This window comes from Cololabis saira, chromosome 9 (genome assembly GCF_033807715.1).
Source record: "Cololabis saira isolate AMF1-May2022 chromosome 9, fColSai1.1, whole genome shotgun sequence".
Taxonomy (NCBI): Eukaryota; Metazoa; Chordata; class Actinopteri; order Beloniformes; family Belonidae; genus Cololabis; species Cololabis saira.
This window is the reverse complement of record NC_084595.1, coordinates 11,568,942-11,592,320: the sequence shown is the minus strand read 5'-3', so window position 1 is coordinate 11,592,320 and position 23,379 is coordinate 11,568,942. Positions and strand designations below refer to the sequence as shown.

The following is a 23,379-nucleotide window of genomic DNA, read 5'->3' as shown; positions in this document are numbered from 1 at the left end:
ATTGTATTATATTCTGTTCTATTGTATTTTATTCTAATCTATTTTATTCAATTCAATTCTATTCTATTGTATTCTATTCTACTGTATTCTATTGTATTCTATCCTATTCTATTGCATTCTATTCTATTCTATTCTATTATGTTGTATTCTATTCAGATTCAGAAAAACTTTATTTATCCCCGAGGGGCAATTGCAAAAACAACTAAGCAGCATGACGTTGAAAGTACCGAATAAAATAATAAAATAAAATGAATGCAGATAAATAAGGCATGTATCGTATGTACAAACAAAGAATATATAAAATATAAAAATATCAATTGTATTCTATTGTATTATATTCTGTTCTATTATATTGTATTCTAATCTATTTTATTTTATTGTATTTTATTCTACCGTATTATATTGTATTATATTCTATCCTATTCTATTGTATTGTATTCTATTATATTCTATCATATCCTATTGTATTGTATTGTATTATATTCTGTTCTATTGTATTTTATTCTAATCTATTTTATTTTATTATATTCTATTCTACTGTATTATATTGTATTATATCATATTGTATTGTATTGTATTATATCGTATTGTATTGTATTGTATTGTATTGTAGGGGCCAGGGCTGCGGACGGAGCATGCGCAGTGGTCCGCGGCTGGGCGGCTCCAGCACACCGGAGTAGGAAGCTCAGTTTCCGGCTGCTCGCATCGGAGGGAGAGAGGACTGCTGACGCCGCGAAACCCCGAGGAAAAACACCCAAAACGCCGCCGGCTTTGGGGGGGGGGTTCACGGTTCCAAGAGGCAGTAGTGGTCGTTTCCTTCCACACCGGGGGATCGGGGGGCTGGTGCTTCTTTTCTTTTTCCTGCACGGAGAGTGAAGCACCAAACCCGGGGAAGCAGCGGCCGGAGCGGGGAGCTAGCAGCTACCGGCATGGCCAGGGACTACGATTACCTCTTCAAGCTGCTCATCATCGGCGACAGCGGTAAGGCGAGGCCGGGGATGCGCGACGGGAAGTGGGCCTTGTTTTTATTTTTTCCAGTATTATCTAACAAAGTGGGACACAACCACGGCGAAAACGTCTTGTATATTGGCCCCACTTGTTCCCCTTGTGGTGTTTTATAGAGTATATATAAAAGTAATTGCTGAAACATCCGCCATATTCCTGCGGCGGTGAAGGGCGGAGGTTGAGCCGGGCTGGGCTCAGGCCGGATGCCCCTGCAGCTTCAAGGCTTTCTCTGCTTTCTTCTGGGTCCTTTCAGGCATGCATTTTAGTTGTATAACTAAATCCCACTCTGTGATGTAGATCTATTTACTGAGGCGTAAATTCTGTTTCTTTTCAGCCTCTTGTTTATATTCACAAGTGGCTGTTTCTAAATCTTTCTTTATCGTCTGTTTGGCTCTGAAGTTTGTATGATGAGAAGATGAATGGTGTCAGATATGAGTGTTTGAGTTCAAGAACGGCAGGTTAAGTTACTATTACTTTGGGTTTTGTTGTTTATTAGCTTGTTAGCTCCCTGGTAAGTGGAGGACTGCTGCACAGAGAGTTAAATTAAACTAGTGAGACTGGTAAAGTGCTCAGTTTCAGCTCCACACTGCAAAAACTCAAAATCTTAACAAGAATATTGTCTAATTTCTAGTTAAAATGTCTCATTTTTAGTAAAAAAATCTCATTACATTTAAAACAAGAGTCATTACCAGAAAGATAACTTGTTATTTGACAATTTTCACCGGTTTCAAGTACATTTTCACTTAATTTCACAATAAGTAGAAAAATCTGCCAGTGGGACAAGATTTATCTTCTCATTACAAGCAAAAAAGTCTTGTTCCACTGGCAGATTTTTCTACTTATTTTAAGTGAAAATCTACTTGAAACAGGTAAGAAAAAAAATCTCATTACACTTAAAACAAGACTCATCACTGGAAAAAACAACAATTTTCACCTGTTTTGAGTTTAGTTTAGTTTAGTTTTAGTTTATTGTTTTGCACAGTTTGTTTTAAAAAATATACAGGAAATATCAATGATAAACACTATAGGTGCAGGAAGAGGCAAAAAACCCAATGGGCTTATTTGAAGCCTCCACCAAAGATATTAAAATCTCATGTCAAGATTAACATACAAAAAACAGAAAGTAAAACTACACAATAGTGATGGCAAACTAATAATGCAATATATAAGTAATAAAGAATAAAGACAAAAAATAAGTGTGTGTGAGTGTGCATGGGGTATTGTTTTTACAACTTATATTATATTGACTCCTGAGCAAATAAGATGGTACATGTCACTATGAGTGAAACACAAAAAAAACGTGGATACATGAACAACAATACATTGGGAAAACAGTTACAAAACAGCAGTCAAGTGGTCCTTCAAACGTCTTTTGTAATATTTCAGAGAGGACGAGCTCTTTGCCAAGTGGGAAAAATCATTCCACAATTTAGTGCCCCTAAATCTCACAGAAAATTGACCTCTGCAAGTGAGAAATTTAGGAGTTTTTGCAGTGCAGTGTCAAACAATGAAGTCATGTCAAATACAGCTGGGTTTGTGTTGTCACTAATCTAACTTTAACCCCATAGATATGTTGAGATCCATGATAAACTTATCTGTCAGCCACAGGTGGATGCATATTGGATTTTGTTTCAAATGCAGTTAGAGCTACTGGGTGGAGGTCTCATCCTTCTCAACCCTCTTCAGTAGTGGAGCCATGTCCTGTTGGATGTCTTTGTGACCAGTGATCTTTGCTTTCATTGACAGACCCAACACTGGCACTACTACAGTCCCCATCTGCTGGCTAGGCACAGCAAGCCCCTTTAGTGCAGGAAACACACAAGACCTACTGTCCCCTCAGCTGCAGCATGGCAGCTCTGCACAGAGGTTATTTGGAAACGATGTACTGACCCTCTGCATTTATACACTATGTAAGGAAGTAAGAATTTTAAGGCACATGATAATCTCTACCCCTGTGAGGTTGTATCACGTCTGCTCATAATGCATTGGTTTGACTTAAGCTAACTCATAAAACATGAACTTCTGTCATGCATTCCATTATGTGCATTAGATGTCAGCTGTGTCACGTGTAAAAGTTGAGGGGCAATCTTTCAGAATTCCTGAAAACACAAACCTTACAGTCAGCAAAAGTTAAACTTGAAAGTGCAAACATTGTATTGACAATTGAAGTGTTTATCAGGGACTCAGAGCCAAAAGGCATCGCATATTAAGCCCCATGATGAGTCTTTCTGCTTTCAGTTTTGCTATTGTTTGTTCAAACAAAACTGTGGCCTGAGAGTTTTCTATATCAGTACCTATCAAAGATCAAGGGGCAATAACACAAAGGGTAGGATCAGTAAACTGTAGGGAAGTATAGACATAACTTTCAGCTGCTAAAGACAAAGTACTGATCCCTCTCATCTCTGTTCTTTGTTCTCTTTTTTTCATCAGTGGAATCACAGATATATTTTTCTGTTTGCTGTCTTCTCTTGCTGTTTTGACCAGTATCCTGTCACCTGATTTTGTTTTCTGCTGCTGCTGCAGTGATTAAGTCTCTGCAGGTGTATTCATCATCATATTACACGTGTAGGGCGTAGCCTTACTTACTTTGACCCCTCCACCCCGTGTACTGTGCAACGCGTATAATGTTGGCTGTATTTCATGAAGAGTTAAATCTTTAGTTACACAAAGATTAGCCCAGTTGTTGGCTCTTCTTATGCAGTGTTCAGTCATTGTATGATGTTGCTGTGATAAAACCTGTGAAACCAAAACCTGGCTCATCATTAGTTGGGTCAGTGAGGTTGATAAAGCCCCCGAGATTAAAGCAGTGTTTTTGTTGCAAGGTTTATAATCCAGTGCTGTGGGGAATATACGTGTATTATCATCTCTGTATATGTATTAGTTCTCTCTTTGGCAACATCTAGTACACAAAACCTCATTCTGTGTTTGTGCTTCCTCCTCAGGAGTGGGGAAGAGCAGTCTCCTCCTGCGATTTGCAGACAACACATTTTCAGGTGTGTGGTTTTACTTTGGCTGTCACATGAATTCAAGACTTTTTTTCCATTGCCTTTCAGCAATCCCCTTTTCGTAAAATTTCTTCTTTACACCCTATATTTTGTCATATTTGTACGCACGTTTACAGGTAGCTATATCACCACTATCGGCGTGGACTTCAAAATCCGGACGGTGGAGATCAACGGGGAGAAAGTGAAGCTTCAGATCTGGGATACTGCAGGGCAAGAGCGCTTTCGCACCATCACCTCCACGTAAGTAGATCCATGCATTCACGTTTACACTTTGACATGGACTTTTTGTTTCACTCATTAGAACTGAAACCAATAAAAAGGCTCTTTGCGGTGCCTTAGATTAGAGGTCGCATGAGGAAGCAGTTTGCAGACAACTAGCGTAAGTTAGCGCTGCAATGTGAAACTTGGTGGAATTCCCCATGAATCCTAATTACAGATCTGAGAAGGTAGCTCCGAGCCGTATGGCCTCGGTGATGCACGATGGCAGCAGCTGGGTGTCTTTGCCTGCTTATACTGTTAGTATACAGGACTGTTTCAGAAAATTAGAATATTGTGATAAAGTTCTTTATTTTCTGTAATGCAATTTATAAAAAAAAAATAAATAAATAATGTCATACATTCTGGATTAATTACAAATCAACTGAAATATTGCAAGCCTTTTATTATTTTAATATTGCTGATTATGGTTTACAGTTTAAGATTAAGATTCCCAGAATATTCTAATTTTGAGATAGGATATTTTTCTTAAGATGTAAGCCATGGACAGCAATAATAAAATAATAAAAGGCTTGCAATATTTCAGTTGATTTGTAATTAATCCAGAATGTATGACATATTTGTTTTTGTAATTGCATTACAGAAAATCACAATATTCTAATTTTCTGAGACAGTCCTGTACTTCTTTGGTCACATAGCTTGAAAAGAGATTTACTTTTACCCATGCCTCCTGCAGGGGAATGCTCAATAATAAAATTCATGATGATTTCACGATGATGTATTTAAGCTTGGTGGATAAAGCCAAAATTAGTCCCCAGGTGTTTTTCTGTTGCTGGCAGATAACTGACATCTCTGATGTGCATGTCTTGACCATATGGATGTTGGATACGAGTTACATATTTTTGCAGATAACTGATCACTTCAATAGTTTGTTTCATGGTCTCCACCACCTCCAGAAGTTACTATCTGACTCTTTTTGCTGCTGCATGTTCCACTGTGTTTAAGAACCACTCCTGCTCCTGAGCTGCACTGTTCAGTGGTCGTTTGCTGTCACTCTGAGAAGCTATTGTTATACAGTTTTGCAATTTTTTAAACCAATACAAAGTCGTTTTTTTTTAATGTGTATTAAAATATCACTTTCAATTTTATTCAAAGGAATAGGAATAATTTGATTATTTTTAGGAAGCTTTTGCAGTCTCCTGTCACTACAAACGAAAAACCAGGGTAACTTCAAGCTTTTGTCCCGGTCAGCTCTCGTAACAGTTGCCTCAGTTTTATGGCACTAGGTTTTATATCTGTGATAAAGGCTATAAGATGATAAGATTTCTAATAAAGCTAGAGTGCTGACCTGAGTCCTAACAAAAGTGACTAAGGGGACTCGAGAGTAATGACGGAAGAGAAAATGAGAGGTCGACCAAAGAGACCAAGCTAGGGTTAATCTTAGTGCCATAAAAATGACGAAATCTTCAAATCTACAGGGGGAGCCTCAGGGGTCAAAATTGTGTTGCTTCAAAGCTGTCTCTACATTTACTCAGCCCCAGTGACTCCATAGCTGCAGGATTGTACTGACTGGCTGCACAAAATAGGCTGAGGAAGACAAAGCATCCAAAACATGTTCAGTAAACAGCGTGCAGTCAGTAGCGATGGTAACAATTGACCCGTTTGCTTCATCATGAGGATTCATTCATTGTGTTGCTCAGCTGTTGTGTGTGTTCCTGTTGCTGTACCAGTACATGTTCAACGCCAGCAACAAACTGAGTTATTTGCCCCACAATGTTGTCAACTGAAGTGTCATTAACAAACACAGCTAACAGACATACTTGACATTAAGCGGCTTTGAAAGTGGTTAATAAAACCAGATTGCGCATAAATGTGTGGCCGCTGTGAGTGGGACTGATGGAAACAGCATTGATGTGACCTACACTTGAAACTGCCAGCATCTTTACTGCTCCCCTGTGCTCCGCGTTAACTGCAGCAGGCAGATGATGTCAGTCGCCGAAGCCTTCACTGGAACGGCTTGAACAAGACGAAGAGGCCGTCTCTAACAGTTGTTATTACCGTATTTTCCGCACTATAAAGCACACCTTCAATGAACGACGTATTTTAAAACTTTTTCGACATATAAGGCGCAACGCATTATAAGGCGCACTACATATATGGTAAAATACCGTACTATAGTGGCTGGGGTTGAGTTATACGACGGAGTATTAGGGCCAAACTAAGACAAAAAAAAAATAAAGTCATAATAATATGAGAATAAAGTCATAATATTACGAGACTAAAGTCGTAATATTTTGAGAATAAAGTCGTAATATTACGAGAATAAAGTCGTAATATTAAATATATTATAAATATATAAATAGAACTTCACAAGATGCTCAATATTCCTCATTTTAACACAGGGAGAAGACGGCTCTTCCTGTTAGAGTTCTCATAAATTATATTCTCATAATATTACAACTTTATTCTCGTAATGTTACGACTTTATTCTCGTAATGTTACGACTTTATTGTCGTAATGTTACGACTTTATTCTCGTAATGTTACGACTTTATTCTTGCAAAACTATGACTTTATTCTCGTAATGTTAAGACTTTATTCTCGTAATGTTACGACTTTATTGTCGTAATGTTACGACTTTATTCTCGTAATGTTACGACTTTATTCTTGCAAAACTATGACTTTATTCTCATAATATTATGACTTTATTCTCGTAATTTCCAATTTTTCTTTTGTCTTAGTTTGGCCCTAATACTCCGTCGTAGAGTTACGTATCTACGTGATGGAGCTGCGCTACAGGAAATGCTACAAAATCCTACAGCAAATGCAAAAAAAAAGAACAAGAAAAGTACTGTATGTCAAACTTTATTAACAAAATAAAAACCAGCTTTGCTCCGTCTCGTCAAAGTCGCCATTATGCGAGTCGGCGTCGCTGCTGTTGTCTTGAACGTCTGTTACGATTCCTGACGTTTTTAGCGCTGTTACTTCGGCGACACCAACTACATTACCCACAATCCCCCTGACTACAGTAACAGAAATTACCGTAATGATCATATATATGGCGCACTGCATTATAAGGCGCACTGCCGGTTTTTGAGAAAATTAAAGGCTTTTAGGTGCACCTTTATAGTGCGGAAAATACGGTAGTACTAATGCAGCAACGATGAACAGGAATCAAAATCTTCCAGAAAGCATAAAATTGTTGGCAGTGCTGATGGTTCAGCCCCGGAGGAGTAAGAGCGTCCTAGTTCAGAAGCTGCTGCCAGTTGTGCAGGAATCCCTCCACTAAACAGGCAGCATATTTAGGCAGATTGTTCACCGCGCTCAAGTGGAGTGGCGTGGTGACTTATTAGGTTCTAAATTAATTTTGCTGTGCAGATGGATCGTGGGCACTGATCTACTCGACCCGCTCACTTAAGGTGGTAACCATATGTCAGACTTTGCTGTTGACGTACCTGCTCTGTGAAACAATATTAAACATATTTTTTTAACAAGGGACAAGCAAGAAATAGAACAGGTGACTGAAGGAATTTAGCTGTGCATGATAGTCAATAGTAATATTGCAGGGCTAAATAAACACCCTCATTACACCCAGATTAACACCCCCTCATATCTGTGAAGAAGTGTGTTGACAAACACACTTTACAAGCCAAATGGTCTTTATAGGAGTGACTGGTAAAAATAGTTATTGTACACTGCCTGTCATATCTGGTTCTCATAATTTACAACCGTATGCACTGATGTCATCAGCATGATCTCTTCGTAAGTTTTAATTATAAATGTAAACATTTATGGGGTTTTCCCACTCTTACCTGTTCCGCTCGACTCTACTTTGTTTTAAGGGTTTTCCAGTCCGCATTAGTTTTGCTTTGCTGTTGTCACTAATAGAATAGAATAGACTTCATTGATCTCCCAGAGGAGAAATTCAATCGTGCAGCAGCCAAACACACACACACTCAACGGTTTATACAAAAAAATTAAAATAGAAATAACCAATAAATAGCTAAATAATATTTAAAAAAAAAGAGCAATATAAAATGTAGAAAAATGAGCAATGTACAAGAGAAAAAATAGTAAACCCAAAAAAACGGATAATATTTACATGTGCAAAAATACGTGAGGTATTTAGCGGGCAAAGGTTATTGCACTTTCAAAGAGACAGCACCTTTTGTCTGCGTTTGCACAAGACGCTCCTGCAGCGCATGTCCCCCTTCTGTCATACAGCATTCTCCAGAAATTCTCCAGTACCAAAAACAGAATCAATGACTTCTGAGCTTCTCACAACTATGGCTTTAAATCATTTAGTCCTGGAGCCAGTTCAGAGTTTCAGTACTTTTGTCTGTTGAAGATACAGCTTGAAGTTTGCTAAAGTTTTATTTCCAAAGTACCTAAACATTTTTCTCCAAAGGCAACATTTCATATTTAACTATTTAAATTCAGTGGGGTTCTCCAGAGAAGAAGTAAAACCTTGCTATTTTCCTAGAAGTCAAAATGTAGCCTGATTGGCTCAAAGAGCAATGATATGATTCATGTTTCTATTTCCCTTCAACGATGCTGCACTGCCCACAGATGCACCTGCCCTATAACTGGTTAATTGGGGGGTAAAATTGGGCCACGTACCCCCCCATTCCTTGCCATTTTCCTCGAAGTCTTTCTTCCAAATTTTAGTCAGTGCCAACTTAACACGATTCATGTTTCTATTCATCCCAACAATTTACCTTTCCACCAATTAAACCTGATCTCTGCTAGAGAGAAGTTAAACGTTTAAATATTGTGTTCAGGGTTTTTGTGCAAAAATGGTGCATCAAATACGGGCCCTAGTTGCCTGCTTTGTGTGTGGAAGTTTGAAGTTGTGTATTGGTCTTCACTGAGCGGGGACACACTGATACACACTGCTGTCTGCTGGCCCGTTACTGTTGGACATTGGGGACATGCCCAGACAACACTGTCCCTCCTCCCTGCAACACGACCACACACAAAACGCTCTTTGTTTGTTTGCTGCAGCGCGGCTCCTCTGGCCGTGCTGCCTCAGGGTTCTGACCGCCGCGCCGGGGCAGGTTTGGTTGAGTCTGTGCGGCAGATGCTGCTGTCAGCTTTGTGGCCTTTCTTCTTTTCACTCTCCCTTGTTTAAAAAATGTATGTACATAAGTGGAGCAGTACTTTATATGGAAGGAGATTTCTTGATCAAGGCAAGGCGAGTTTATTTGTGTAGCACAATTCAACACAAGGTAATTCAAAGTGCTTTACATCAACATTGAAAGCGGCAAGACATAATTAAACAGTAAATGACAAATAAAATGATAAGAAAAGAGGTAAAATAATAAGAAGCACAAGTTGTTGAAAAGTAAGGGCAGTAGAGTACAGCAGGTACATCTCATTCTTAAAATGGCAAGAATTACGTTTCTATACGGTCAAAACGTACAAAGACTGGGTCAAATACAGTATTACAAAAGTAATCTGTGAATCAAACCAATTTGACAATTCTGCGTCACAATGCCTGCATTCAGGGCGTATCCATAACTTTGCGCGGTTTTCAAAAAGTATTTAATTTAAGAGAATAGAATAGAATGTCTTTATTGTCATTTGTACAGGTACAACGAAGTTGGATGCAATCTTCTTTAAGGTGCATGGTTTAAAAAATAGATATATTAAAACAACAACTATAAAAATAAATAATCTCTAAAAGGACACAAACAGGAAGACAACATACAGTATTCACATTTGGCAGGTATTGCACGATTCTATGGCAGGTAGTAGGCCAGGAGTACGCTTAAAAAAACAAATAAAATGAAATAAAAATTAAATTAAAGTATGTTATATCTGCGAAAAACAAAAAAAAAGATTATTATAACCAGTATTATTATTAGTAGTAATAGTATTATTATTATTTCTTCCAAACTTGAGTTAATTGAGCTGTATCACATACAAACTGAGATCTGTCTCCCCCCGCTGGACACCAGCTTTACTTAGCTATTGTCAAAATCGAGATTATCCAATAATTGATGGTGTAAAGTAACAAAAGTAAAGTAAATCTAATATGTTAGATATATTATGCCTCCTTACCGGAAATGTTAATTGTTAATATTTGAGCTGTTAAGTCCGTCTCTCTCCTGCATCTCCAGATACTACAGGGGAACGCATGGGGTCATAGTGGTATACGACGTCACAAGTGCCGAGTCCTTCGTCAACGTTAAACGATGGTTACATGAAATCAACCAGAACTGTGACGACGTGTGCCGAATATTGGGTGAGTTCCAGCACCGTGGACCCCCCCCCACCTTCATTTCCTTCACTTCAGTGTTCATCTCCTCGTCTGCGGGCTCTCTGAAGGGCGGCTCTTTGCTCCGTACTGACCACAAGGAAGCCCAGTTTCACCGCCATGACCATATTCTCTTTTTTCAGTGGGAAACAAGAACGACGACCCCAACTCCAAGGTGGTTGAGACGACTGACGCGCAAAAGTTTGCAGAGCAGATGGGAATCAGCTTGTTTGAGACGAGTGCAAAAGAGAATATCAACGTTGAAGAGGTAACTGGAGGCCTCTGGCCTCAGATGGCTTCTAACGAGTGCTGTGTCGGAAATAGTTAACAAAACATGTGAGGGCAGGAATTTACTTGCAGTTTGTCCTAACTTTGTGAACACTTCTTGTTGAAGTGCTACGTGGCCTGAATGCCAGCCATAAAATACACAACAAGGAAACTGTTGGATGGAGGAGTTATTGTTTTTTAATTGAAACGTGTTGGGCAAATAAAAACTCTTAAAAAGTCGAAGTACGGAGTAGGAAATTAACTACACTCAACAGAAAGAACACAAAAATGTTTTCTATATATGTATATTGCAACTAACATGCATCACATATTTTTTTGGGGGGGCGTGCACGATTGACGTGCTACATCAACATGTGGCAGCTATGTGTACCCTGGCACATACGTGCTGTTAACTACTAGTATATTCCGGCCATAAGACTATCTGAATGTCGGTTTTTAATCGCTCTACAATTTCTTAAAAACCTACTTGCGGCAGACCAGAATCAGGGCAATGTTGGAGACGATGCAACAACTCTATGGCTGACCATTTTCACATATTTTGGAATTGCCCGGCAATCCAATCTTATTGGCGAGAAAAAACATCAGAAATAAATTCCATACTTGGCTATAAAATTTAACATACCAAACTAAATATACCATCTAAACTAAATACCTCAGACAAATACCTGATGTAGGAGATGTTTGTCATGGAAAGGCTGACATTTTCTCTCAGACTCTGCGCAGATAAATTTGACAAGTATTTGTACAAACGGGTGATGCACATGAATGTTGTAAAAGAAGACCTTTTATGTTGACATATTATGAACATTTTCTTTCTTTCCTTTAACAATTACTAAAACATGCACCTCATTATTATTATTATTTCTTTGTCACCTATTTATCAGATATCAAGGTAAACTCTATGTGCTCAAGAGTAATATGGACTAAGGATGATATGGACTGAATTCAAATCACACTCGGGACCCGATTGAAGCCTCCTGTCACCTTTACTATCGTTGGAAACGTTGGAAAAGTAACCTAGAAAACAAGAAATGAATTTAGAAAAGACAAACTGTATTTTGCCGACCCTGGTATCCTGTCTGTTCATATGTTCATCAGCAGGTACATCTGTGTTATATTTGTGTTACTATAAAAACTAAAATACAAAAAATTAAGTTTAAAAAAACAAAAAAAAAACCTACTCGCAGTTTGCTCGACTTAAGCTCTCCCTAATGAACGCTGGGTAGCCGGTGAAGACCCAGGGATTCTTTCAGGTTCTTTTAAACGCACAGAGCAACACACCAAATTAATCAGAAAAATTTCAGCTCTGCCAATAAAGAACATTTCTGAATAATCGAAACACAATTCCAACACCAAGGGGCCAAGTAAACACATCTCAAAATGGTGAGGATAAATTTAAATTATTTTTAATTAAAAATAAGTTCTTATTTTTCCCCTTTTTAAAAAAAGAAAAAAGATTCCTTTGAACCACAACTTATCTGATTTTCTTTGGTGATTTTTTTTTTTTTTTTTTTGTTTAATTATTATTGTTTTTGTCAGGCATCAGTTATTTCAGTGACCATTATGGATCATTCTTTTTTTGATCCAAAGGCAGATTTTTGTTCTCCACGTGTGTTAATCTGTGATGATGATGATCTGCAACGGTAACCACCTCCTGTTGAATTGTGCTCCTCCTACAGATGTTTAACTGCATCACGGAGCTAGTGCTACGGGCCAAGAAGGAAGTGCTCGCCAAACAGCAGCAGCAGCAACAGAACGACGTGGTCAAACTCACCCGGAACAGTAAACGAAAGAAAAAGTGCTGCTAGCAACCTCCAAGCCATCCACAAAAGTCCGGAGGCGGCTTTTCTTCATACATGCATACACACACGATGGGACTCTGAGCATCTAAATTAAAGAGCAGATAGAGATTTAATAAACATACAGTGAAAAATGAAAAATAAAATAAAATAAATGGAAAAAAAAAATGTCCCCTTTGGACAAATTAATCATGAAGACTTAAAAAAAATAAAATAAAATTGTACAGATTTTTATTAGACGTCAGATCAAGTTTTATTTGGAGTTCAGCAGGTGGGCGCCGATGACCTGACGTCCTCCTTTGGTTTAAGGATCTGCAAGCTGACAACTGACCCGCCAAAATGCTCACATTTATATCCACATATTCCCCATATTCTTCATCAGTGTGTCATCTCTCCTTCTCATTCCACTGCACACGGGACATTCAGAGTTGGAGCGACTCTGCGCCCCAGGAGGAGGAGGGCTCACCGTTCCTGGATTTATTTGCTTTTGGTTTTTTTAATTCTTATTTTTTTGTGGGAGGGGTGGGAGTAGGGGGACTGTTTCTGCAGTAGGGGGTGTGTTTTTTTTTGGGATAGGTGGTTGAAAAAGAGTGGAGGTGTCGGCACCTCTAGCGTTTCAACATTTCCACCCGTTATCACAGCCCACGCCAAGAGATCACAAACTGCAAGACTTTGGTTTTATTTCACGTGATGGGGGAACCCCAGGGGTGTTGATCATGTTGATTAGTAGATAACCTTTAGCAACTAATCCAATGGACAGAGCTGGTAACTTCTCGTGTAATGTTTTTCTTTTTCTGTATTTTTGCCAAGCTTCCCACCCCTGCCCTCTAACTTCCAGTCGTGCTGAGCCAACAACAATTGATTACGATTGATTTATTCTATTTTATTTTTTTTCCATTTGCAGCAGAGCAGTGTGAACCAGTCTTGCAGTTCTGCGGCTCTGACTGCAACTCTCACTGCAGTCTTACTATGCTTTCACTGTTTGCTTTTAAACCTCTTTTTCCCTCTTTCTTTCTTTCTTTTCCAAAGATGATACTGCCAATATTATATGAAAAAAAAAAAAAAAGAAGAGCTCAAGACAGGCTCTCGTTGGACTGTTGCCATAGTGGCCCGCAGGTGGCCTACAAGCAAGGTGAATCAGTGTCTGATGGGACCTTGTGGCGTCCTCAGGAAGTGCTCGCTCCCTCCCTCTCTTTCTCCTCTCCCGTGTTCCTGCAGACACCGGTCTCCCCTCGACACCTCCATGTCAGCATCTCTCAAAGCCTGCAATCCAGGAGAACACGCTGGCTCCATCTGTGGAAAGTGGCTTCTCATTAGTTGTCTGTGCGACCATTCGATCTTTTTTTTTTTTTTTTTTTTTTTTTTCTTTCCCCCCCCATTTTTTTGAATGCCTTTCTGAGCATGTAACACTTTGGTTAAAGCAGTCTGTAAAAGTCAAATGTCATGTGTTTAGACTGCCACAAATTCATGAATTTACTGCACGTTCTCATCTTGCAGAACCTTCTTAACAGTTAACTAATGTTTAAAGTCTTAAGTCATGTTTTTGTCATGTCTGTCACGACTCCCGCCACCTTCGCAGACTGAAGTGTTAACTGTCAGGTGTTTTTTAGCATCCGAGATGAGAGCGTGTCTGACGGTGCGACTGTTATCGTAAGAACAAATGGGGATGAACTTGTGCACTGAATCCAGTGTGTTTGGACCCGAGCCTCTCTCCGTTGCCATGTGTGCCCCCAGGGTTCATCAGAGGCCGAAGCAGCACACATCTATAATATACTCCTTATTTTTTTTTCTTTTTCTTGTTCCTTTTGAATTGGGAGAATTGTAAATGGAGAGAGAGCTGTAAATGTTGCGTTAGCTTTTGGTGGAAACATTTAGTTTTCATCCGCCTGGGTGGACTCTGGCAGAAGTCCCGCTGACGTGAAGGGCCTAAAAAAAAAAAAAAAAGAAAAGAAAAAAGGTATCAAATCTCACACTCTATATAGTTTTCTCTTTATGTGTATGTATATATAAATATATTTGTGTGTTTATATTCAATATAGAACATGCACACCTAAGTGCGCATGTGTTGAACATGCCCCGTGTGCCCCGTGGGTTGAAACACACTCGTCAGCTGTGGTTTGCTGTACACTGGAGAAACACAAAATAAAAAAAAGATGTACTATTCAATTTTCCCGACATGAATTTAATCGATAATTCAAATTTTAAAGGAATAAATATTTGACACATAATGACTGATGTCATCTGTCAGTAATTGGAGATTTGGTGCAACGTTCAAGTTAAACGTGTGTCTTTATTTTTGGATTTACCTGTAAATAAAATCATGGGAGGAAGTGTCTTTGGGAAACCTTTAGTAATGTTAGAGAGGAGGGAGGGGGTCTATTAAAGGTCTTTAATTTAATAGAAACACATTTAAAAAGACTTTAATAAAGTGGAGCACAACCTTTAACAAGTCTGGAGTTACTTGAAGCTTTTTCCTGGTTGGGTTTGCATGAGTGTGGAGAATCCACTGAGCCGTCCTCATGGATGTCAGAAATACTTAAAGCATAGTTTGGAGAGTGTTTTTTATTGATGTAAGTGGCCTTCATGTATCTAACTGACAGTCATTTAAATTATTTTCAACTTGAGCTTTTTAGGAGGGAAGGAGAGAGCTCCTTAATCTCTGATATCTGCAAAGATGCACAATTATTTTAATACAATTTTATATGAATGAGCACAAGAGAGTGATTCACTATAAAATTAAGCAGTGTTGGGGTCATTACCAGTACTCGAGTTGTAAAAGAAATCAGGGGGGTGGTGGATTTTATCATATGGGGACAGATAATTTGTACTGATTACAAATAATATAATATATTACAAATAATAGCACTGACCAAAACACTGTTTTTTTCACTTGAAATAAGTAGAAAAATCTGCCAGTGGAACTATTTTTTTCCTACTTATTTCAAGTGAAAATTTACTTGAAACAGGTGAAAATTGTCATATAAGTAATTTTTCTGGTGATGACTATAAATGTTGAAATAGCAGTAAAACCACATTCATTGATGAAGTTACATAAGGGATGGAAAGGGGGGGGTGGCAGTTTTACAGGGGGGATGATTTTGACCGTTTTTATTTCAGGGGGGATGCCATCCCCCCTCATCCCCCCTCAACTCGAGTACTGGTCATTACTCAAGAAAGAAGTAATGCATTACTCAACTGTAATGAAAATAAATGTAATCCATTACTACTGTAGTCTGTATGGAAAGGAGCTCCTTACAAAAACCGGCTTACGTGTACACAGGTCAGGCGTTAGCAAAGACTCAACACAAGCCTTTGTGTTCTTTAATAAAACATGGTGCCACCAAGCTGGCTGAAAATTTGGTTAAAAATAAAGAGAGCACTGCAAAGGACAAGAAAAGAATGAATTGGATAAGAATACATTGTTTATATGAAAATGTTTTATTGCACATTGGCATGTATAACTTTATTTCTCTCAGATGTTGATGTGCAGGGTTAGTTCAGGTAGACGACACTCGACTCCTGTCACGGCCAGAAGTTGCATTTTCCAAACACTTTCCATTGGAACTGAAAAGAAATCTATTTGGGACACTTTGGTGTCCTCCTGGTGGTTTAATTACTAAAACCTTTGTGAAGACGGGCAACAATAGGCATTTCAGACACAGGGAGTCTCTGATGTCCCGGGGTGTCCTCAGACACCAAGAACATGCATATGAACCTTAGTACCGTGGACCAATTCTTCATTTACTTTGGAAACGTCCTTTTAGGCATTTTTCTGCCTAATCTTTTAGGCTACCGCTCAAAAGATAACTGTCACACCATGCTGCATTTGCTGAGCCATATGAGTGTGAAACTGTGATTCTGATTTCAAAAGCGGCAACATCCTCAGAAGAGAGGTCAAAAATGCCCCAGACGTCTCACAAAGACCTGAGGCCTGTCTTCGCTTATTAAAAAAAAATAATAAAAATTGGTATAATATTTCACCTTTGATAAGTCTAAAATTCATGCCACTAAAGTAAAAGTTAGATCCAGAAGCATTTCTTATGATTTTGTCAAAATTTTAAACAATTAAGATGTGACTACTGAACTTAGAGCTTTAAGAAGTTTTGCAAAAAGAAAAAATATCTTGAATTAATGAATTACAGACATTTTAATTAAACTTACTTCAGGTATTTGTATAAAATTAGATCTGTAAATATTTTTTAATATTCATATTTGTGAATAAAAATTTAATTTTCAATACTCGACTGACTGTCTTAAGTCTACGATCTATGGACGTTTCTAAAGGAGGACTTTCTTTCATGAATGTCCCTCAGACCTGCACTCACCTGCAGCTGCTTGTTTGTGGGCCTTCAGGTTGGTCGTTAGTTACTGAAAAGCTGTTGGGTTGTGATCAGCCACTAAACCTGAGCAGATTATAATCCTTAACACCTCAGAATTAATATCACTACTTCTTTCAGCAGTCACATAATTAGATAGCAGTGAATGTGTTTCGTTAGCCACACCACGACACTGACCCACCCAGGCTTGACACATGATGTCAGGAGCCAGTTCCTTCTCCATACTTTTCCTTTCATTTTGGCACAAGTTCCTCTTGGTTTGATCCGTCAAAAGAATCTGATTCCATAACACGGGACCCTTTTCTCTTCTATGTTGTCTTTCAAAGTCTAGTCTGGCTTTCTTGATGGTTAGTGGTTTGCACCTTGTTGTAAACGCTCTGCATTTATGATTCATGATTTTAACAAGGACCGGCCTTACCTGCTCAGGAGGATTCTTGATCTCTGTTGATGTTGTGAAGGCTTCTTTTCTTTCACCACACGAAGGATTATCTGATCATCCATATATCATCATATATACAGGACTGTCTCAGAAAATTTGAATATTGTGATTTTCTGTAATGCAATTCCAAAAACAAAAATGTCATACATTCTGGATTCATTACAAATCAACTGAAATATTGCAAGCCTTTTATTATTTTAATATTGCTGATCATGGTTTACAGCTTAAGAAAACTCAAATATCCTATCTCAAAAAATTTGAATATTCTGGGAATCTTAATCTTAAACTGCAAGCCATAATCATCAATATTAAAATAATAAAAGGCTTGCAATATTTCAGTTGATTTGTAATGAATCCAGAATGTATTACATTTTTTAAATTGCATTACAGAAAATAAAGAACTTTATCACAATATTCTAATTTTCTGAGACAGTCCTGTATATGGTAAGTGGCAAGATTGGCAAAAAATGTATCATTTATTTATAGATTAATGTTGTATTTTCATTTTAGTGATGGCCTTCTTCTCTTGCAATGACGTCTTGACATTTTGGTCAAACAGCTGCAAAATGGGGAATTTCACTAGGGTAGAGCAGGTGGAATCATGTTTCTGTAAACAAAGCTGGGAGGCTTTCTGATGTGCATTAAAGTACAACTAAAATTTATGGTGCTGATATGAATGTTTTTCAGTCCTTCCAATAGCTGAGGAAATATATCACTGGTCATAAAAGCCGCCAAGGGCAAGTCGGGTCTCCACAAGTCGTGAGCATCCATCACTTGGAGGTTGTACATATAATTCAAAATTGACCTGAGTCCATCCTGCAAGCGCTGAAGTTGGTTGCTTCCTGGAATCAGGGTTACATTATTATTACTTTTGCAAAAAGGTTTTCATTTTGAAAAAATATTTATGAAATAATTTTTGAGAAGACAATATTAAAAAAATGACCTTTGGAGTAATTGACCCGCTTAGATGACAAGAGGAAAGTAGAGATAACATTTGTGTTGTAGTTCTCAGAAAAAAGCTTCAGGCATCAGGTTTATTTGTCCTGACTGTGAGAATCTCAGCCAGAAAGCATTTGTGAATTCAGTCCAAGTCACAAGAGACAAGAGGATTGTAAAGTGTTTATTCGTACAAAAAAAACAAAAAACTAAGAAAATTGCATGGTAAATATTTTGAATCATCTGAAGCCTCTCGCAACTGAAACAGTGCTGTTAGTCAGTGGTGAATGGAAGCACTCACAAGGAGCACAAGGAGCCCACCCAAAACCACCAAATTCCCGAACAATGTCCGACCGAGGCGGACAAGCAACAGAAAACACACAATGGCACGACTGTGACTGCTACTGCGATGCACAGACGACCTGCTGCGGCAGCATCGGGATGTTCAAGCACAGAAAGACACAACGCACGCTCTCAGTGGGGAAACAAATGATTCAGATCAGCTTCAAGTGTAAAGTGTCAGAGCCAGAGACAGAGATAACACTGACTTAACGCTAACAAAACCAAACATGAGAAGAGTATTGCCAAACAAATTGGATATGAAGAGACATATTTGCAGTCTGGTCCTGGCAGAAGTGGCAGGTTCTCATTCAGACAGGTGAGGTTTTCTCACCGGTCGGTCAGTTTAGCAACAGAGAAGTCCTCAGCACACGAATGCACCAATGTGGCTTTTCCAAGGGCACGAACCGTTTTTACTTTGCTTTCTGCTGCATCCTTTGTCAGGGAAGTAGCTTCGTAGTGTGGCAATCCTCATGCAGAGAATGTTTTTAAAATGTGCATTTTAATGTTTAATGAAGCGTTAACCGATTCTGTTTGTGAAAACAAATCACTGGAGAGGAATTGGACCTTCTCAGTTTTGGCTGCTGGTGTTTTAATACATTCTTTTTTTTTTTTTTTTTTTTTTTTTATTTTTATCCCGGTTTTTTTCCCATTTTTACCACCCCGTGCTCCTACCTACTGACAGTCCTGGGCATTGCCATCCTCTACCAACCCCGGGAGGGCCCTGCACTGAGCTCAGGTCTCCTCCTTAACCTGAGGAGTGAGCAGGCCGCATCTTTTCACCAGACAGGGTGGGGCTTCTCCGGCCGAACGTAGCGCGTGGAAGGATCACGTTATTCCGTCCGGATCCTCCCCACCCCATCTGGCGCCCCGGTTGGCCAGAGGGGGCATGTATAGCCCAGGACTGTGTGCATGTTTTTGTGAGGGTAGCTCACACTAGCTACCCAGGGGAACACGGGGAGAACATACAAACTCCACACAGAAAGATCCTTTCGCCAACCCCACCCATGGTGTGGGCACTGAAGTCATGGGGGAACTAACACGCACTTCAGCACCCACAGCGTCCCCCGGCGGGAATCGAACCCAGGATCTTCTTGCTGTGAGACCGCTGCACTACCAGCTGCGCCACCGTGCCCCTTAATACATTCTTTTGAATTTATTTTTTTGTTTTGAGTTTGGTATTTGATTTGTTTTCCGTTCTTTTTTGACACATTCGTTTTTGGGTTGCATTAATTAATATGCCATTTAAGCTGACTTTACAGAGATATTTGGCATATTTCTCATGGACCTTTTATAATATAGTGGTGCACTGAAGCATCAGTCGAGGTGTGGTGTGATTATTGGGATGAAATGGTAATAACTGGGATTTGTGAGGCTTCTGGAAGATCTCCAGAAAACTCTGTTAAATTGTTGAATAATTTGACTGGAACAACAATAGTGCTCAAGAGGATCTCCCACTGGCTGTAATCCACACCAGACCAGACCGCAAAAAAAGCATTCATCCCTACGTACAGGTGATAACGTCCAACCCACCAGTGGATTTTCTGCTCGCTGTCAGGACATACATGAAAACAGAGCCTAAAAATAACATAGTATCGGTATATTCCTTTCTACAAAAAAGATCTTCATTCAAAAAGTATGCATTTTTCTTACAAATATATCAATTTCATCCAAACCTATTTGTCTTTTTATATATATATATATAGATATATATAAAAAAATCATTCTTTGGGTTGATCCTTCCCAACAACCAGCTGAAATGACATGAAGACATCTGCATAGGTTTGCACAGCTGCTTCACACAAGAGTTCAAACACAGGCAGACATGAAACATCACTGTGCCACATCGAAAATCATTCATGCTCAAAGATTTGAAGCAACACATACAGTTTTCATCGATGGAGTCACAAATATGTCCCCGGAAATGGAAGCCCGATAGCTAACAAATCAAAGTGCCCATGAAATATTGAAGCATGAGAATGGAGGTAGACCTTTCCGGAGTGAATGCAAAGCATCATAACAGATGTCGATCACTGCAGAAGAAGTTTAGTGGAGTTTTTCATACACTATGATCCATTTTGAGGGTATGAAATTCGACTGGTGATTCTTGAATTGATGAGCATTCTGCTTAGTTCTGCCTCCTTCTCAAGCTCATGTAAACCTTTTTGAACATTTGGTCAACTAGGAAGATGACTGACATCACAGGGACAACGTTGAAGGGTGTCGTTTTTGTTCAAAAATGACTATAATGTAAACTGTAGAACAACAATTACACCTGGACTTGCAGCCTCAATAAGGTCAGCCACCGAGTTGAGGTTTATTCAGCTGTCAGAGACGAACATTCGCTCTCATACGGCACAATACTGAATCCTAGAGTTCATGGTTTCTTGCAATCTCCTCGCTCTACCTGAGCACCCGTATTACATGAGTATCGTTACCCAGATTATGACAGCAGATGTCATCAGAGTTATAAAAAGAGAGTTATAGAATGATCAGAAATACACATGTTGCCGTTTTGGAGCTGCTTGTGAAATAAACCCTTTAAAAGCTCGGCCAGATGTTACTTTCTGCTTGGTAGAAGCGAATTTAACCAGGTGTAAATAGATTAAGTGAATGTTGGCACACAGTTACATATTCATATGTTCTAGCAAGCTCGTTAATTTAGAGCCGGATGTCGGGCTGAGACGGTCGGCCAGTATCGGCATGCGAGGTCATGTTCACAGTAATCAATAAGACGACTAGTGATGAAGGCTAAATTGCTCTTAAGGGATCATTTTCATGGGGTGTTTTTCCTCCAGAAAAACAATTTTTCACATTGGATCCATTATTTATATAAGTGAACCTTTAAAGTGTCTATTGCATTGACCATGATCTTTTATGAAAGTGTGATGCTGAAGTATTAGCATTTTTCCCGTTTGTAATTTTCATTACATCATTCACATTGGTCGGACAGAAGTACAACAAGTTCCTGATATATTAAAGTCTTGCCAATCATGTTCCCCTGAACAACTGAATAAACCTGAGAGATCACAGCATTCTTAACCATCCTCCTCTTTATCCCCCGTCATATTCTCTCTCCCAGCCCCCCTTTACTGATCTCACCTTCGTCCAGTATCCTGCAGTGTCCCTTATGTGTCTGTCCGTCTCTGCCCACACTGATAACTGGGATGCATATCGTAACTGTACATCAAACTTCCACCACTACGGCTTTGGCAGTGGGTTCGTAGAGATGGTTGTAGGCACTACAAGGAAACCCTCCTCTACAGAGGTAAACGTTTGTGACCCTGTCATGTCCTTTAACACTCTATGAGAGGGGCAGAAGCTGAAGCCTCTGAGGAAGTTCTGCATCTGTTCAACCACTTGTTGCAAGCATCCACTAATTAATCAGTAAGGAGAATAATAATGGGACAGATAAAGTGCAAAATGACCCACGCCCCCCTAACCTCAGCATGTGTTTTTGCCTGTCTTTGGCTGTGTTGTTGTCGTTCCCCCCCCGTACCTCGATGCCCCTCACCTCGCCTGCCTGTCTCTACGTGTCTGCTGTGCTTAGGGCCAGTCTCACGGGGCTCAGTTCTTTTTGAAGAAAGAGAAAAGCCTCCTGTCCCGGTCGGAGATGCGGTGAGCCCGTCTGGAGGACTGACTCCTCGACGACCCTGACAGGCTGGTGTGGGCCGAGCGCCACTCGTCCTGGTGCTTGTCCATCAGCTGCTGGTCAATCACTCTGTGCATATCGTCCTGGACCGGGGAGAGCAGAGAGAATGTGAGGAAGACGGAAGAGAAAGGGCACACAGAGAGGGCGGGGGGTGAGGTGTGAAACATCTAGGGAGACTCGACCAGCTGATCAAATTACCTGAAAGATCCCACAGAGATCTCTGATCTATTTTTATTTAGTATCTCTTAAGAAATAGAAAGTAATTCATCCCAGTATTTCCCTGGAGTTCTGAGTTCTGAGGGAGCCTTAAAACAATGCAATTTCTTAATTTCAACATCCATTGTTCTCTTTACCCTGTCTATATACAGGACTGTCTCAGAAAATTTGAATATTGTGATAAAGTCCTTTATTTTCTGTAATGCAATTAAAAAAACAAATATGTCATACATTCTGGATTCATTACAAATCAACTGAAATATTGCAAGCCTTTTATTATTTTAATTTAGCTGATTATGGCTTACAGTTTAAGATTAAGATTCCCAGAATATTCTAACTTTTTGAGATAGGATATTGGAGTTTTCTTAAACTATAAGCCATGATCAGCAACATTAAAATAATAAAAGACTTGCAATATTTAAGTTGATTTGTAATGAATCCAGAATGTATGACATTTTTGCATTACAGAAAATAAAGGACTTTATCACAATATTCTAATTTTCTGAGACAGTCCTGTAAATATAGAGGCAATGATTTGTAAATCCATAATGAGCAGTGGCTTACTCATCTGTACATTTCCTTTAAATTGTGAGGACTTTCAATAGCTCATCATCTACATTATATAACGCCATCAAAAGATACTGAAGAAGTCCCTGTGTGCACAGGACAAGACCGAAATAAGCAATATCGAATGCCTATGATTTTGGGGTCATGGGGCAGCATTAATATGATGAAAATCACTAAATGGACTCAGGATTACTTTCGGAAATCATTGTCTAAGAAAACTGCTTTGGTTGCCATCCACAAATGCAGGTTAAGCTCTAACAAGTAACAAAAAAGAATCAGAACTGCTGCCATCTTTGCTCGGTTCATTTACTATGGCTTGAGA

General features: G+C 39.2%; 2 protein-coding genes across 2 annotated transcripts in view; one reads left to right on the top strand and one right to left on the bottom strand.

Annotated features, from left to right (window-relative positions):
- The first annotated feature begins 678 nt into the window (after positions 1-678).
- rab35b (RAB35, member RAS oncogene family b) lies at positions 679-14,737 on the top strand. The gene is made up of 6 exons (XM_061730490.1): positions 679-981; positions 3,948-3,998; positions 4,127-4,250; positions 10,348-10,472; positions 10,628-10,752; positions 12,452-14,737. The coding sequence occupies exons 1-6, from the start codon at positions 930-932 to the stop codon at positions 12,578-12,580; spliced, it is 606 nt and encodes a 201-aa protein (XP_061586474.1). The 5' UTR covers positions 679-929; the 3' UTR covers positions 12,581-14,737.
- Positions 14,738-18,453: 3,716 nt separating this feature from the next.
- bicdl1 (BICD family like cargo adaptor 1) overlaps positions 18,454-23,379 on the bottom strand; it is a 30,782-nt gene continuing 25,856 nt past the window's right edge. Inside the window, exon 10 of the mRNA XM_061730489.1 lies at positions 18,454-22,357. Coding sequence (XP_061586473.1) covers positions 22,190-22,357 — 168 coding nt within the window. The 3' untranslated portion in view covers positions 18,454-22,189. The remainder of the gene's footprint in view (positions 22,358-23,379) is intronic.